General features: G+C 53.9%; 1 protein-coding gene across 2 annotated transcripts in view; it reads right to left on the reverse strand.

The window, feature by feature from the left end:
• PRAG1 (PEAK1 related, kinase-activating pseudokinase 1) overlaps positions 1-5,937 on the reverse strand; it is a 53,050-nt gene extending 47,113 nt beyond the window's left edge. Inside the window, exons 1-2 of one of the 2 annotated variants that reach the window (XM_058290095.2) lie at positions 5,763-5,937; positions 975-1,373 (exon numbers count right to left, since the gene is read on the reverse strand). In XM_058290095.2, the coding sequence (XP_058146078.1) occupies positions 975-1,292 (318 nt within the window). In that variant the 5' untranslated portion in view covers positions 1,293-1,373; positions 5,763-5,937. Of the gene's footprint in view, positions 1-974; positions 1,374-5,272; positions 5,403-5,762 lie in introns of those variants that run through there. The other variant, XM_058290094.2, reaches the window with a different exon arrangement.
• Positions 5,938-12,496: the final 6,559 nt, after the last annotated feature.

The following is a 12,496-nucleotide window of genomic DNA, read 5'->3' on the forward strand; positions in this document are numbered from 1 at the left end:
TCGTACTTTAAGTGTGAGAATGGCATTGCCATTATATATATGTCTATATTTTTAAAAGAGCGTCTCTTTTAAAGATACCTAAGAAATAAAGTCTGGGGTTAGCTTCAAAATCCTAGGGGCTGGGGAAATGGATGGGGCAGCGATGAAAACAAGATTGGTCATTAGTTGATAGCTGAGGCTGGCTGATGGGTACTAGGGTTGCTTATGCAATTATTGCTACTTGTGTATGTATTTGAAATGATCACTTAAAAAGGTGCTCTTTGCACCAAATGTAAGAAAAGGACTATGATTAGTAGTAAGACTTTGAGAATACTCTTTCATAATTTGTAACCAATGTCTCACAACAACGCAAGGTGCTGGTGGAGGGTTGAATATGGGACCCCTGTATGATGCTATGCGTGTTTGCTTTGTAAGTTCACAACTTTTACCATATGGCTAATTGTTTACATATGTTCACATATAAATGATATAAAGATAACAGTAATAATTTGGTTGGGGGAAAATACTTTGGTCAGTAGTAATATTTTGACAATGCTCTTTAATCATTAGTTAAAAAGGTTTAACAACAATGTAAGTTATTGGTGGTAGGGTAAGTTACAAGAGTCCTGCATGATGTAATATATGTTTGGTAAGTTCAGAACTATTATTATACACTTATTGTTTATGTATGTTTATTATGTATGAGTGATACACTTAATTTTAAAAAAAAGGTACTGTTTGTTTTTTAATTTTTTAAAAGTAGCTTCATTTTTATCTGCCCTTACGCTGTCTCCAAATAACAGAATGAAACTTTGAAGGACTGGGTTTAGCCCAGAGACCGACAGGGCGTGCAATATCAAAATGCCCAGCCTTCGGGAGAGAGCAATCTCGGGGCGAACAAGGGAAGCCGGAGGACACCTGCTCCAGCAGCCCCCCCGGCCGCCAGCCCGTCGCCCGGCGCTGTACCAGGAGCACCCAGGGGCAGCCAGCCTCACCTGCGGGACGTCGGCCCCCGGCGCCGCCTCCGACCACACGTCCGGCCCCTCGGCGCTCATCATGGTGGGCTTCACAGCGATGGTGGGCTTGGAGTAGGGCGAGCCGCTCACGCCCTCATCTTCCGGGCGGCAGGCCTCGGGCCGCGGGGGCAGGCGCGGCGGCGGGGGCAGGCTGCCAGGGCGGCCGGCCGCCGGCGGGTGCTCGCTGCGCAGGCAGAAGCAGTTCTTGCAGGACGCGGGCTTCCAGATGTGCTCCACGAACTCGCTGCACGCGGACATTTTCGGGCCCCCGGGGTTCAGTGGGACGGCCTGGTGCATCTGGAGGGGACCGTGCGCCGGGTCATCTTGTGCCCGGCGCTGGGGCGTGATCTTGGCGGACGCCGGTCACAGAGCGGCTTCCTGGAAAGGCAGGGCACGGCTGGATTAGAGGTCTCCCTTGCCGGGCAGGGACATGACCCATGACCGTGGGTGCTGGATGGAGGGAGGGGCAGAACAGGTCAGGATTGTCACTCTGTTCGTTAGGATGCCCTCACCCACTTTTCATGAGGCTTTCAGTCACCATCTAACCGCATAGCCTGATCAGAAGCTGCAAATACAAAAAGCAGCTGTCACCCGAGTAGAGGGCATAGAAGGCATTTCGGTCCCCTAAAATCCTGAGCACGTCTCGGGAAGAAATCACGCAGGGTGTGAGAGGCAAAGCCTGCTCCCCGTGTGTGACTCCTTGCTGTGGGGCACACAGAGCCTAGGACCCCACTCCAGAGAAAAAAGAACTGTGAAGTGGGACCGCACCTAAAAACGGTGGCTTCCAGCAGACGACCCAACTTCATCCTAGAGCCGTTCAGGCTTGGCCCTGAAATCGCCAGTGTAATTGACGCTTCCTGGCAGACCGAGATTGGAAAGGGTTGAGAACGGAGGGTGTAGGCCTGTCGCCCCCTCCCCATCCCTGGGTCCCGTGTCTGGAGAATTTGCCCCCCCACCGCCCCTTAAGAGCTCTTCGAGCATGAGCAGGTGAGGTCAAGGGGCTCACGCTACAGTCCAGGATTGGAGGGGGGGTGGAGGTAGAAGAGGAAAGGAAATGAGTGTCACTGCAGTCCTGGCATCCAAGGGCGGCTGGACAGAACGTAAGACAGAGGAGAGCTTATCAGATAGTTATTTTTCCTAACTCTGAAAATACAAGAGTCCGCTTGCTGGAAGAGCTGATTGCCTTGAGGGTCAAAACAAAAGCAGACTGCCCGCACCACCGCACCTTGTAAATTCACCTCTGAGGCTTGTAGACATTATTCAATCCATCCAAACAGCACCCCATCATGCTGCTGATGTCCCCATTTTATAGATGGGGACAGAATGGCAAAGACAGAAATGAAAACAGGGCGCAGAGTTCTGCTGTTTCTGGAAAGTGGTGCCAACCCTGAGGGCGGCCCCTTCCTGGGCTGCACCACCCACCTGCCGTGCTGTGTGTGCTGCTCGGCGCACTTTTCTCCCTCTTTAAATGACCTGCCTCCCCAGAAAGAGAGCTCACAAGAAAATCTTCTTTAAGAACCGCAGGCCAACTACTTTCTTCCCGTGAGAATTTGCCGGAGGCTGATGCTCTCTAAACAATCAACAGGACTAACCAGGTGGGATGAGAGCCCCAAAGAGCATTCCAGAATCTTTGGGGGAAGTGCTCTCTCTTTCCTGCCTCCCACACTCACAGAAAGCGGCGCTTAGTCAACAAGTGCTGGAGCTAAATTTGCTTCTTTTCCCTCCAACGCCAGCAGCGAAGCCCACTGCATCCTTACAGTAAAGTGAACATGGTGAACTAAGACAACCATTTGCCGTTCAGCAGCTGGCGTTAGGGTCTTCTAGAGTCTTCTCTTTAAGATGACCGCTGGTTAGGTTTTCCTCACTCGCCCCAAAGAAGCCCGAGTAGCAGGTGCATGCCTCACCGAGTTCCCCTGAAAGCGGTCACTAGGATTCCGCAGGCAAAGGATGCACAGCCAGTTTGGGTTTTCTCTTCTCCAACTATCTCAGACCACAGCGATTTGGTGCAGGGGAGGATTTTGCTTTCCAGCAATGCCAGGTTGCACCCCACCGTCCCCTAGGTCAGAGAGGGGGCCCGCCCTGCAGAGCAGGAGGGTGCGGGCTCCAGGCTACCCCCCACCCCGCCTCTACTGCAGGCAAAGGGGCCGCAGAGGGCCTGCAGCCAGGTCTGCACGGCCCCTTGAGCCCCACCCGCTCCTCGAGGACTGGGTTCTCCGCAGAGGGGACGTCCACCCACTTCCTAGGGCAACCAGTCACGAGGCAGCTGAGGGCAGCAGCATCCCCCGTCCTCCAGCCAGAGGCTGCCGAGAGCACAAACCCGTCACAACGGAGCCAGGCCCCCCACTTTCTCGGGTCCCCCTCTTCCAGCCCTGACTTTGGTGGCTCTGAATTCCCCACGTGAGAGGCTTCCTCCAGGGTCCCCTGGCCAGCCGGGGACCTCCATCTTCGCTGCCACTGCCAGCTCTGAAGTTCTGACATCCGGGTGGGTACGACTCACCACGCAGCTGTCTAAAGACGCCAAGGTCTTGAGGGGGACGTCGGTGACCAAGGGGACACCGTGAGCCCCCGGCTCCCATGCCCACGGACCACAGGGTTTCTCAGGGTCACGCGCAGCAGAGTCGACCCCACATCAAGCCAGAGAAGACGCCTTTCCGGAGGGTTCTGTGCCGGAATCACCTCCTCCTTGCTTTAAATAAAAGCCGGTGGAAACCGCGAGCGGTGCGCACCGAGCGGGAGAGCCTCGCCCACCCAGTGCCAGCTCTCCCCAGCTACCTTCCCGGCCCACATTCCTTCGAGGGAGGCGGCCCTCCGAGTTATGCAAATTCCCCCATTTCAGTAGGAGGCTGCAGGGTGAGAGGAGAAAAATACCTCAGCCTTCTTTCTGATCCAAGTCAGGATAAAATCTCTTTGCCTCTGCAAACTTCTGCACAAGATGTGTGAATACAATTCAAAAAGACCAGATCCAAAACATTACATATTTTGGGCTGGAAAAGCCCCTTATCATTGTATCCCAAGTGGCTCAGGCCCTACCCTGAAATGACAGAATTCTAGAAAAAAAAAATCATTAAAAATGTTATATAGCACAATTAAATTAAGCGCAACACTGAAAAAAAATATATGTACATGGTATGTATGGAAACGTTTGCCCGGAGTTCAGCCCATGTCACGGGTCTGGGGTTGCCCAGTCAGACAGCGACAACCTGAACACACCCCAACGCTGCCGCACACGGGGAGGTTAAGTCATGGTTTCACCAACTTTCCATTCTCTTTTTTCTTTTCCCACTGCCGTGCACTCTAGGCTCAGCGGTAGAAACATGCTTTTGCACCCACCGCAGTAAGAGCTCCGGTCCCACAGGATCCTCTGGATGCAAAATAACTGCAGACAGTTATTTCATTTCAGTAAATGAACGGGGAGAAGGAAAAGGGGTTCTTCAGGGAGACGCAGGCCGGGGATCCGTGGGGCACCTGCCCCTGCCTCCAGCCAGGTGCTCGCCTGCACCCTGGGCTCTGCCACCCGCTCCGCAAGGCCCTGCGCTGGCGGACGCTTCCGGAGAGCCACCCCAGGACGCTGGGCCCTCCACACCCACTCATCGCACCTAAGATAGAGGGCCTCCTTTCTGGTTGTGGGTCCCCGGCGGGAGAGGGGGCAGCACAGTCAGGGGTGAAAACCTGCTAGCAGGGTCCTGGGCCTTCGCTCGGGGCAAGGGCTCCGGGGCTGGCATGCAAGCCGGTGCTGCCCAAGAGCCAGGGGCCCCGGGGGGTCCCCAAACGACCGCCCCGGGCTCCAGGTCGGAGCAGCCCCAGCGGCCTCGCCCTCTCTGCTCCTTGGACAATACTCTTGCCCCGGAAAAGAAGTCTGCAAACCGGGCGATCTCCACACGGCGCGATCGCCAAACCAGGCGATCTCCAAACCCGGCGATCGCCAAAGTGGGCGATCCCCGAACCGGGCGATCTCCAAACCGCTCCCGGCTCTCGCCCGAGCACGACCCCCAAATCCAGCAGCTCTGCGGGGCCCCCTTCCCGGAACTCCAGTAAAGTTTCCCGGCTTCCCAGCGCGCGGCGGCGGAATGAATCGGAAAAGCCCCCCGGTGGCGCGACTCCCCGGCTCGGCGCCCCCCACCCCGCGCCCCGGGCGCCCGCTCCCCTCCCCGGGGGCCGCTGTCACCCGGGCGCCGCCGGCGCGGGCCGGCGCGCGCGGACCCCGCGCCCCTCCCCGAGTCCCCTCCACGTCGGCCGGACAAAAAGAGGCAGGGCCGGGGGCCGCGGCGCGGGCTCACCTCGGGCGGGCGCTGCCCCCGCCCCGCCGTCGCCCGCCGAGCCGCGCGGGGCCCCGCCGGGCGCCCCACAGCATTGTCTGGAGGGAGCCCGAGCGCGCGGCGTGCCCGGCGGCGGGCGGGAGGCGTCTGCGGGGCCCGGCGCGGTGGCAGCTGCGAGCGCGGCTCCGCCCCCTCCGCCTCCGGTGACGCCGCCCGGCCCCGCCGCCCCGCGCCCGCCCGGCGCGCCCCGCGCCCCGCGCCCCGCTCGGAGGCTCCGCCCCCAGCCCCGCGCCCCGGCGCCGTCGGAGCCCGAGCCCGCGTCGCGCCCCCTCCCCGCGGGCTACTGCCCCGCAGGCTTCCTATCCCGCAGCACGTGCGGGGTAAGGGTGCGGGCGGGGCGGGGAGCTGGGAGGTCGGGGGTCGGGACCAGGCCCTGAGGACCAGAGTGTCCCCCGCGGGGACCCCGCCCGCCTGGCTCCCCGGACCCCGCGCCCCGGGCCCATTGCTCAACCTCTTGGGGTGGCTCCGGTGTCCGGCCGTGGGCGGCGGGGGCTGGGGGGAAAGCTGAGCCCGCAGCAGGCCGGGACCCCCGGGTGTCCCGCAGGCCGCCGGGGCACCTGAGGCTGCGCCATTTCCAGTCGGTGACTCATGCATTCCACAGCAGGCGCTGGAGATAGGCCTGGGGCTAGCCCTTCGCCCCGCCTCGGGCAGCCCCCGTCCTGCGGCTGCTCGTTGTACCTTGACCTGGGTGTTTCCTCATCAGCCAGCTCTGAGGGCCCGAGTGGGAGAAGCGGCCCAAAAAGAGCACCCAGGAAAGAGGCCTGTGGAGGCCGCTGCCCAACAGGTACCCGCCCCTCCCTCCCGGGGGGCAGTTTCTGGCAGCTCTGCTGGGGTCCACCCAGCTGAGAGCAGGAAGGCTGGGTGAGGCTAGCTGGTAGCAGGACTGAGGGAAGAGGTGGGGGGGGGAGGGGAAAAAGAGGACGGGACATGATTTTATGATTTTGAGGCTTTGGCAGAGAAAAGGACGAAGGTGGAGGGGATTTAAGGAAACTGTCCCGTGCTCAGATGTACCACCTTCTCCTAGAATTTGGTTAAAGTGTAGAGGGATGGGAGTTGAATTCGCAGCCCTTAACTGCCTGCCATGTGCCCAGCAACCCCTTGGGGGAGGCACTATTGTCCCCATTTTACAGAGAAAAATACTGAAGCCTGAAGGGCAAACTGACTTGCCACGGCCCCTCAGACAAAAAGGGGCTGGTGGCAGGATTGGAACCCACAGCCGCCTGGCTTCCCTGATGGACAATTCCGCTCGGCAGCGCTGCCCGCCCCAGCTAATGAGAGCCCAGCCCCGTTTTCCTTTCTTCCCAAAGTGAGCGAAAGAGAGCACTGGGCAAATGTGGAAGGAGCACTCTGCTTAGCCTCCACCAAGGTCCAACCCCACCCGTTTACCAAGACCCAGGCGTGAAATAGGGCAGACGTTGACAAGCCGGTGGGAACCAGGGTGTCCTGGAGAAATCCAGAAGTGGGAGCAGCTCAGTTAGGCTGGAAGAGGACCCAGGCGGGTGTTTAAGAAGTTCCTGTTTTCCCGGGAATCTCGGGTCTTCCTCTTGAAGGCTGGGTGAACCCACCTCCCAGGAGCTCCAAAGGTCCTGCCAAGCACCCAGGAGGCCCTCACGCTCCCACTTTTCCTTCTCTTTACTTTATCCCTAATGCACGAACAGACTCAGGAAAGTAATTACAAGAACCAAAGGCCATAACGTGATAAGGCTGACGCTTCTGGGGCACGGGGCAAAATCAAAGGCTCACCTCAGTGTTCCCACAAAACACACTGAGTTTTCTAGTGTTTTGCTGTGGTCACACAACATAAATGCATTGTACTGTAGCTGCTGGCATATAACGCGCATCGTTTTGTGCCAGCAACAGAGCCTTAACGAGGGCTTCCTTTTGCCTAATGAAAAGAATCAAAAAATACCTCCAAAAGTCGCTTAGCTACACAGAAAGCACCCATACTCAGGCAGCGTTCCCGCCAGTGACTGAGAAGTATGTTCCATCCTCGGCAAAGTGATCGTCAGCTCATGCATTTTGATAAACAATTCTTGCTTGAACTCCCAAACTGCACTCTGCAATGCCGTGCAAATTGTATACACACAGCGTTTTGCCTCTAGCCACTTACCAGATGATTTTCATGACACTTTTAAACGCGGGGTTTAGGCTCCCCGATGCAGACCGGGGCTCCTGGAAGAGGAGTTCCCTCCAGCCCTCTGGTCCGCGGGTGGCATCATTTCTACAAGACAACAGTTCAATTTTGGGAAATCGGGACAGGAGGTGGAGACCGGGAGGGCTTTGCAGTGCATAAGGTACAGAAGTTTGGAATTAGAAAGGCAAGAAGGCAGAATTGGGAAGTGCCTGCCCTTAAATTCTACTTGAGAAATGCGAACTGGGGTATTTGAGAGAGTTCAGGTGGCATGAAGACTGGGCCAAAGAAATCCTGTGCAAGTCTCACTCAAAAGGTGGGAAGAGACCTCAGACAAGCGGTGCCTCTCACCATAAACTGAGAATGGTATTCAATTTTAGTCAGTAAAGACATATCGTGTGCCTTTTACATCGGAAGCCCTGGATGAGGTACTAAAGGGAAAAAAGAAGAGTAAGAAACTAAATGTAAGCTCCATGAGAAGACAGTAAATCCAGGGCAGTAGGGCTTCAAAGGAGAAGATGGAAACATGAGACATGGTTCCATGGAAGAACGGGGCTTCAGAGAGTGGGTAGGAGTTCGATTTGTGGACAACGGGGACTTTCCAGGCTGAAAGAATGGGCCCCACACAGGAATGGGTGTGGGAGGGGCAGAAGGCATTCAGGGGAGGTCCTGGCCAGCCTGACTGGAGCACGGTCCCTGGAGACAAGCCTGGGAGGGGGCTGTGGCCTGGGTGGAAAAGCCGCATGTCCAGGTGAGCCGACAGGAGCACACTGACATTTCTGGGCAGCTGAATGATGTGATCCAAGTTATTCTTTCATTAGCTCTAGTACCTTGTAGCCCAGAAGTGGGAGAAGAGTCTGGCGACTCAGAGACTGGTTTAGAGTTTTTATCCCTGGGTCCAGGTGGGAGGTAGTGAGGTCCCAGACAGGGGGGTGAGGGGGGTCTGGAAGGATGGGTGGCTGTTTGTTTCGTGTTGTGTTTTTTGTTTTTTAGGAGGTATGGGGGATTGACCTCGGAACCTCCTATGTGGGAAGCAGGCGCTCAACCTCTGAGCTACATCCGTTCCCCGTATAGACGGTTTTGAGAGCCATGAAGGCGGAGGTCTGGGGATTGGCTACTTACCAACTGACGATGAGTAATAATACGTTACCTAATGATAGCTTGCATTTTTGAGCACTGTGTCAGGCTAAATGATTTACAAGCCTTTTCTCATTTCAAACTCCCCGAACATAGAGGGGTAGGTGCCAGTCCTGAGGGAGAGCAAGAAATCAAACATACCCACTGGAATTCCAGCCCCAAGAAACATCACAGGAGGGTGGTGTCGTTAGATAAGTAGGGAAGTTGGAGGATTCACTTTACCGTCTGATGGAGTTGAGAGCATTTGATGACCTTAACAGGAATGAAATTATCCTGCCAGGAGTGGTAGCTGGGGCGCTAGGAAAAACGAAAGAACTTGGAGGGGTGTTATGAAGAAGGAGCAAAGATGTGGCACAGGGGCGAAGGGCCGGGGCCCCGCTGCTCTGGCAGAGGCCAGGGAGCCAAAGAGCTAGGCGCCTTCTCCTCCCCACCTTTTAAAATCCCAAGCAGGGTGAGGAGAGGTCCCTTTGGCAGGCATTGCCAGGGAGGAGGAGTTACCAGGGGAATTCCAGGTGTCAAGTTCTTTGAAAGGAGTGTTGGAGGCAAGTGTGAACTTAGTTACTTTGTAACAGCAGGAAGTTCCAAAGGAATCCATGGAGAAACAAAGCAGGGGGGAGCACAACCGGGATGGGCCAAGTGGGGTTGATGGCCATGTGCTCCCTCCGAGGTGCGACAGGAAGATCGGGCTGGAAGCTGGGCCTGCCCTTGGGCAGGTGTGGTTCTGCAAACACTGGGAAGGGACTGAGGGAGGGTGAAGAGGAAATGAAAAGGGACCTCTGAAAATCAGCTGTGGGGGCTGGGAGATGTTCTCAGCCAGCCGGCAGCACCCTCATCCTCAAGCCCTTCTCTCTTTCCTCCCCGAGGGATAAGCAACTCTTTCAGTTGCTAAGCCAAAGCTATCTCTTCCTTCCAGGTGTGGAAATGCAAGTCACCTTATCGGTTAATCCCTGTCCTGTGATTATGAGGTCACCTCCTTGTGTCCCCACTTCTCGCCCTACTTCGTTGAATATCCCATTCTTTCCCTACCTTAGCCCTCCCTGGGCAGCAGTGCCCAGGATAAAACATTCCAAACAATTTACAACATCATCTTCTGAGCTCGGTATAGATTTCCATCCCCAAACTGAAAGCTGTTATTTCAATAATAACTGCAGGATGCACATGGAACGTGACCAAGAGTCAAGATTGTTTTGCTCTTTCTTTGTGCCCGTTCTTGCCGAAAAGTGCAATGGAGCTCAGATGCCAGGTGTTGAAGAAGAAAAACACGTTTCCTCCTTTTAGATAGAATTATATTTAGATGTGCATATAATGAAAGATATTTTATTTAGGTGTCATAAAACCTCATTTTTTCCCCAAAAATGTTACTAAAATGCAAATGTGGCAATGAGTGATATAGACTACTATTTCTGGACAGAAGGTAAAGATTTTTCAAAAAATCAACTCCCAAAATTATTGCATACAGGAGACATGTTAGTTGGTGCCAACTCTTGGTGTCATGCCAAGTGGTACACTGTAAAAAGAAGGGCAGAGTTTCCTGTCTGGCCCTCGCAGGGTGTTTCAACCTGATCTACAAAGAGCAAGGCCCTTCTTCCGTCTGCTGGGTGAGTGTTGGTTCCTTAACTGGACTAGAGTTTTTTAAACTGGTATTTTTTTTCATCATGGTTGAGAAAATGTGTTATTCCCACACGCAGTCGGTGTGAACTGGGCTGTATCTGGATGCTCACCCAGGCATGGTTTCGGGTCCACATCCATGTCCAGAAGCTCATCAGGGATCACATGTGGTTCTAGTCCTTTCTTTACACCCAGGGACAATCCAGGTGACTTGCTCCAGGTCTCAGGGGATGTTTCGTGACACTGTGCTTCTGAACTTTGAAGGTTGTTTGGTTTTCATGTGAACTCAGCGGTGAGGTAAGCATATGAAAATGAGAACTATTTGAGGGATTGATTCATGACTCCCACTGCTTGACTTTCTGAGCTGGGATCAGGGTGGGAAAGGAGACTATGTCACATCAAGGAGGGTCACCAAATCCATTGGAAGGATCTGTTTAGTTATCCCAAAGAAAAACTTCCTAATGGTACAGCACAAAGGAAAAAAGATGGACCGTTTCTTCAAAAGTTTAACATAGATTTGTCATGCCCCTCAGCGATTCCACCCCTAGGTATCTACCTAGGAGAAATAAATAAAATAAATCTTTAAAGAAATAAAAATAAAAATAAAACTGGATTGGACAATGGATGACCAACTTATATTTACTAAAATTATTGAACTGTATGCTTAAAACTGGTGAATTTTATGGTTCGTAAATTATACTTCAGGAAGTGGTTGTGGCTCAACGGATAGAGCGTTGCCTACCATATGGAGGGTCCAAGGGTTCGTTACTCAGGGCCTCCTGACCCGTGTGGTGAGCTGGCCCACGCGCAGTGCTGATGCGCACAAGGAGTGCTGTGCCACATGCCCAAGGAGTGCGCCCTGCAAGGAGAGCCACCCCATGCGAAAAAAAGCACAGCCCACCCCAGGAGTGGCGTCGCACACACAGGGAGCTGACACAGCAAGATGACACACCAAAAAAGCAACAGTTTCCCAGTGTCACATGTCAAGAATACAAGCAGACACAGAAGAACACACAGTAAATGGACAGAGAGAGCAGATAACATGGGGGGGGGGGAGGGAAGGGGAGAGAAATAAATAAAATAAATCTTTAAAAAAATTATACTTCAATAAAGTTATTTATAAAAAGAGAGAGTGGAGCGGGTGTAACTCAGGGGTTGCGCACCGGCTTTGCATGTACAAGGTCCCAGGTTCAATCCCCAGTATCTCCAAAAAACAGAAAGAGAAACTTCCTGTATTTCTGCAAGTGAGCTGCTGTTTTCAAAAAATGAAAACAGGACTGAGAAGTCTCATCGGTTATCTTTTTTTTTTTTTTTTAAAGATTTATTTATTTATTTAATTCCCCCCCTCCCCTGGTTGTCTGTTCTCTGTGTCTATTTGCTGCGTCTTGTTTCTTTGTCCGCTTCTGTTGTCGTCAGCGGCACGGGAAGTGTGGGCGGCGCCATTCCTGGGCAGGCTGCTCTTTCTTTTCACGCTGGGCGGCTCTCCTCATGGGCGCACTCCTTGCGCGTGGGGCTCCCCCACGCGGGGGACACCCTTGCGTGGCACGGCACTCCTTGCGCGCATCAGCGCTGCGCATGGCCAGCTCCACACGGGTCAAGGAGGCCCGGGGTTTGAACCGCAGACCTCCCATATGGTAGACGGACGCCCTAACCACTGGGCCAAAGTCCATTTCCCTCATCGGTTATCTTAAAGTCAATCAGCCTTAGGCATGCAAAAGGCTGTCAATATTTAATCTCCTGGAGAAAAGAGATGGATGTGTCATACTATCATATCTTAGGAACTCCTGCTTGCTGATAAACTGTAAATGCAAAAGCATCACATGACTGTCGTGGCTCAAGGGTCCCTGAGCTGAAGGCGGGTGTCCCCTGTGGTTTGGTTTTACCGAGGCAGTTGACTTTACCGCCTCTTGACACCGCGCTAGTTTTTGACTTGAACCAGGTTGGAGTGTAATGGTCACCTCTGAGGCCTACTTATCATTTGCCAAAACACAGCTGCGGAAATGTCCCTCCCCGGACCCTATTTTAGGGGTTTTTATTTACAAAGCTAAACCAAATTCTAATTTGAGCTTTCCAGGGGCGTGTTCGGTGGCTGGGGTAGAAAAAAACAAGGCTTCTACCTAAATAGAATATGTCACTTGGCACCTGCTGTAAAGTTTTATTACCCCGGTGACAAATGAAACCTTTTCCTTGAAGTGAGCTGGCCCTTTTCCTTTCACTTCTCCTCTTCCTGTGGATCTCATGGTCAATGTACCATAAAAGGCTCTTGGGACCACCTTTTGGATTCTTAGAGCATTTGAGTAATAAACCAG

The sequence above is a fragment of the Dasypus novemcinctus genome, chromosome 29, assembly GCF_030445035.2.
Source record: "Dasypus novemcinctus isolate mDasNov1 chromosome 29, mDasNov1.1.hap2, whole genome shotgun sequence".
Lineage (NCBI taxonomy): Eukaryota > Metazoa > Chordata > Mammalia > Cingulata > Dasypodidae > Dasypus > Dasypus novemcinctus.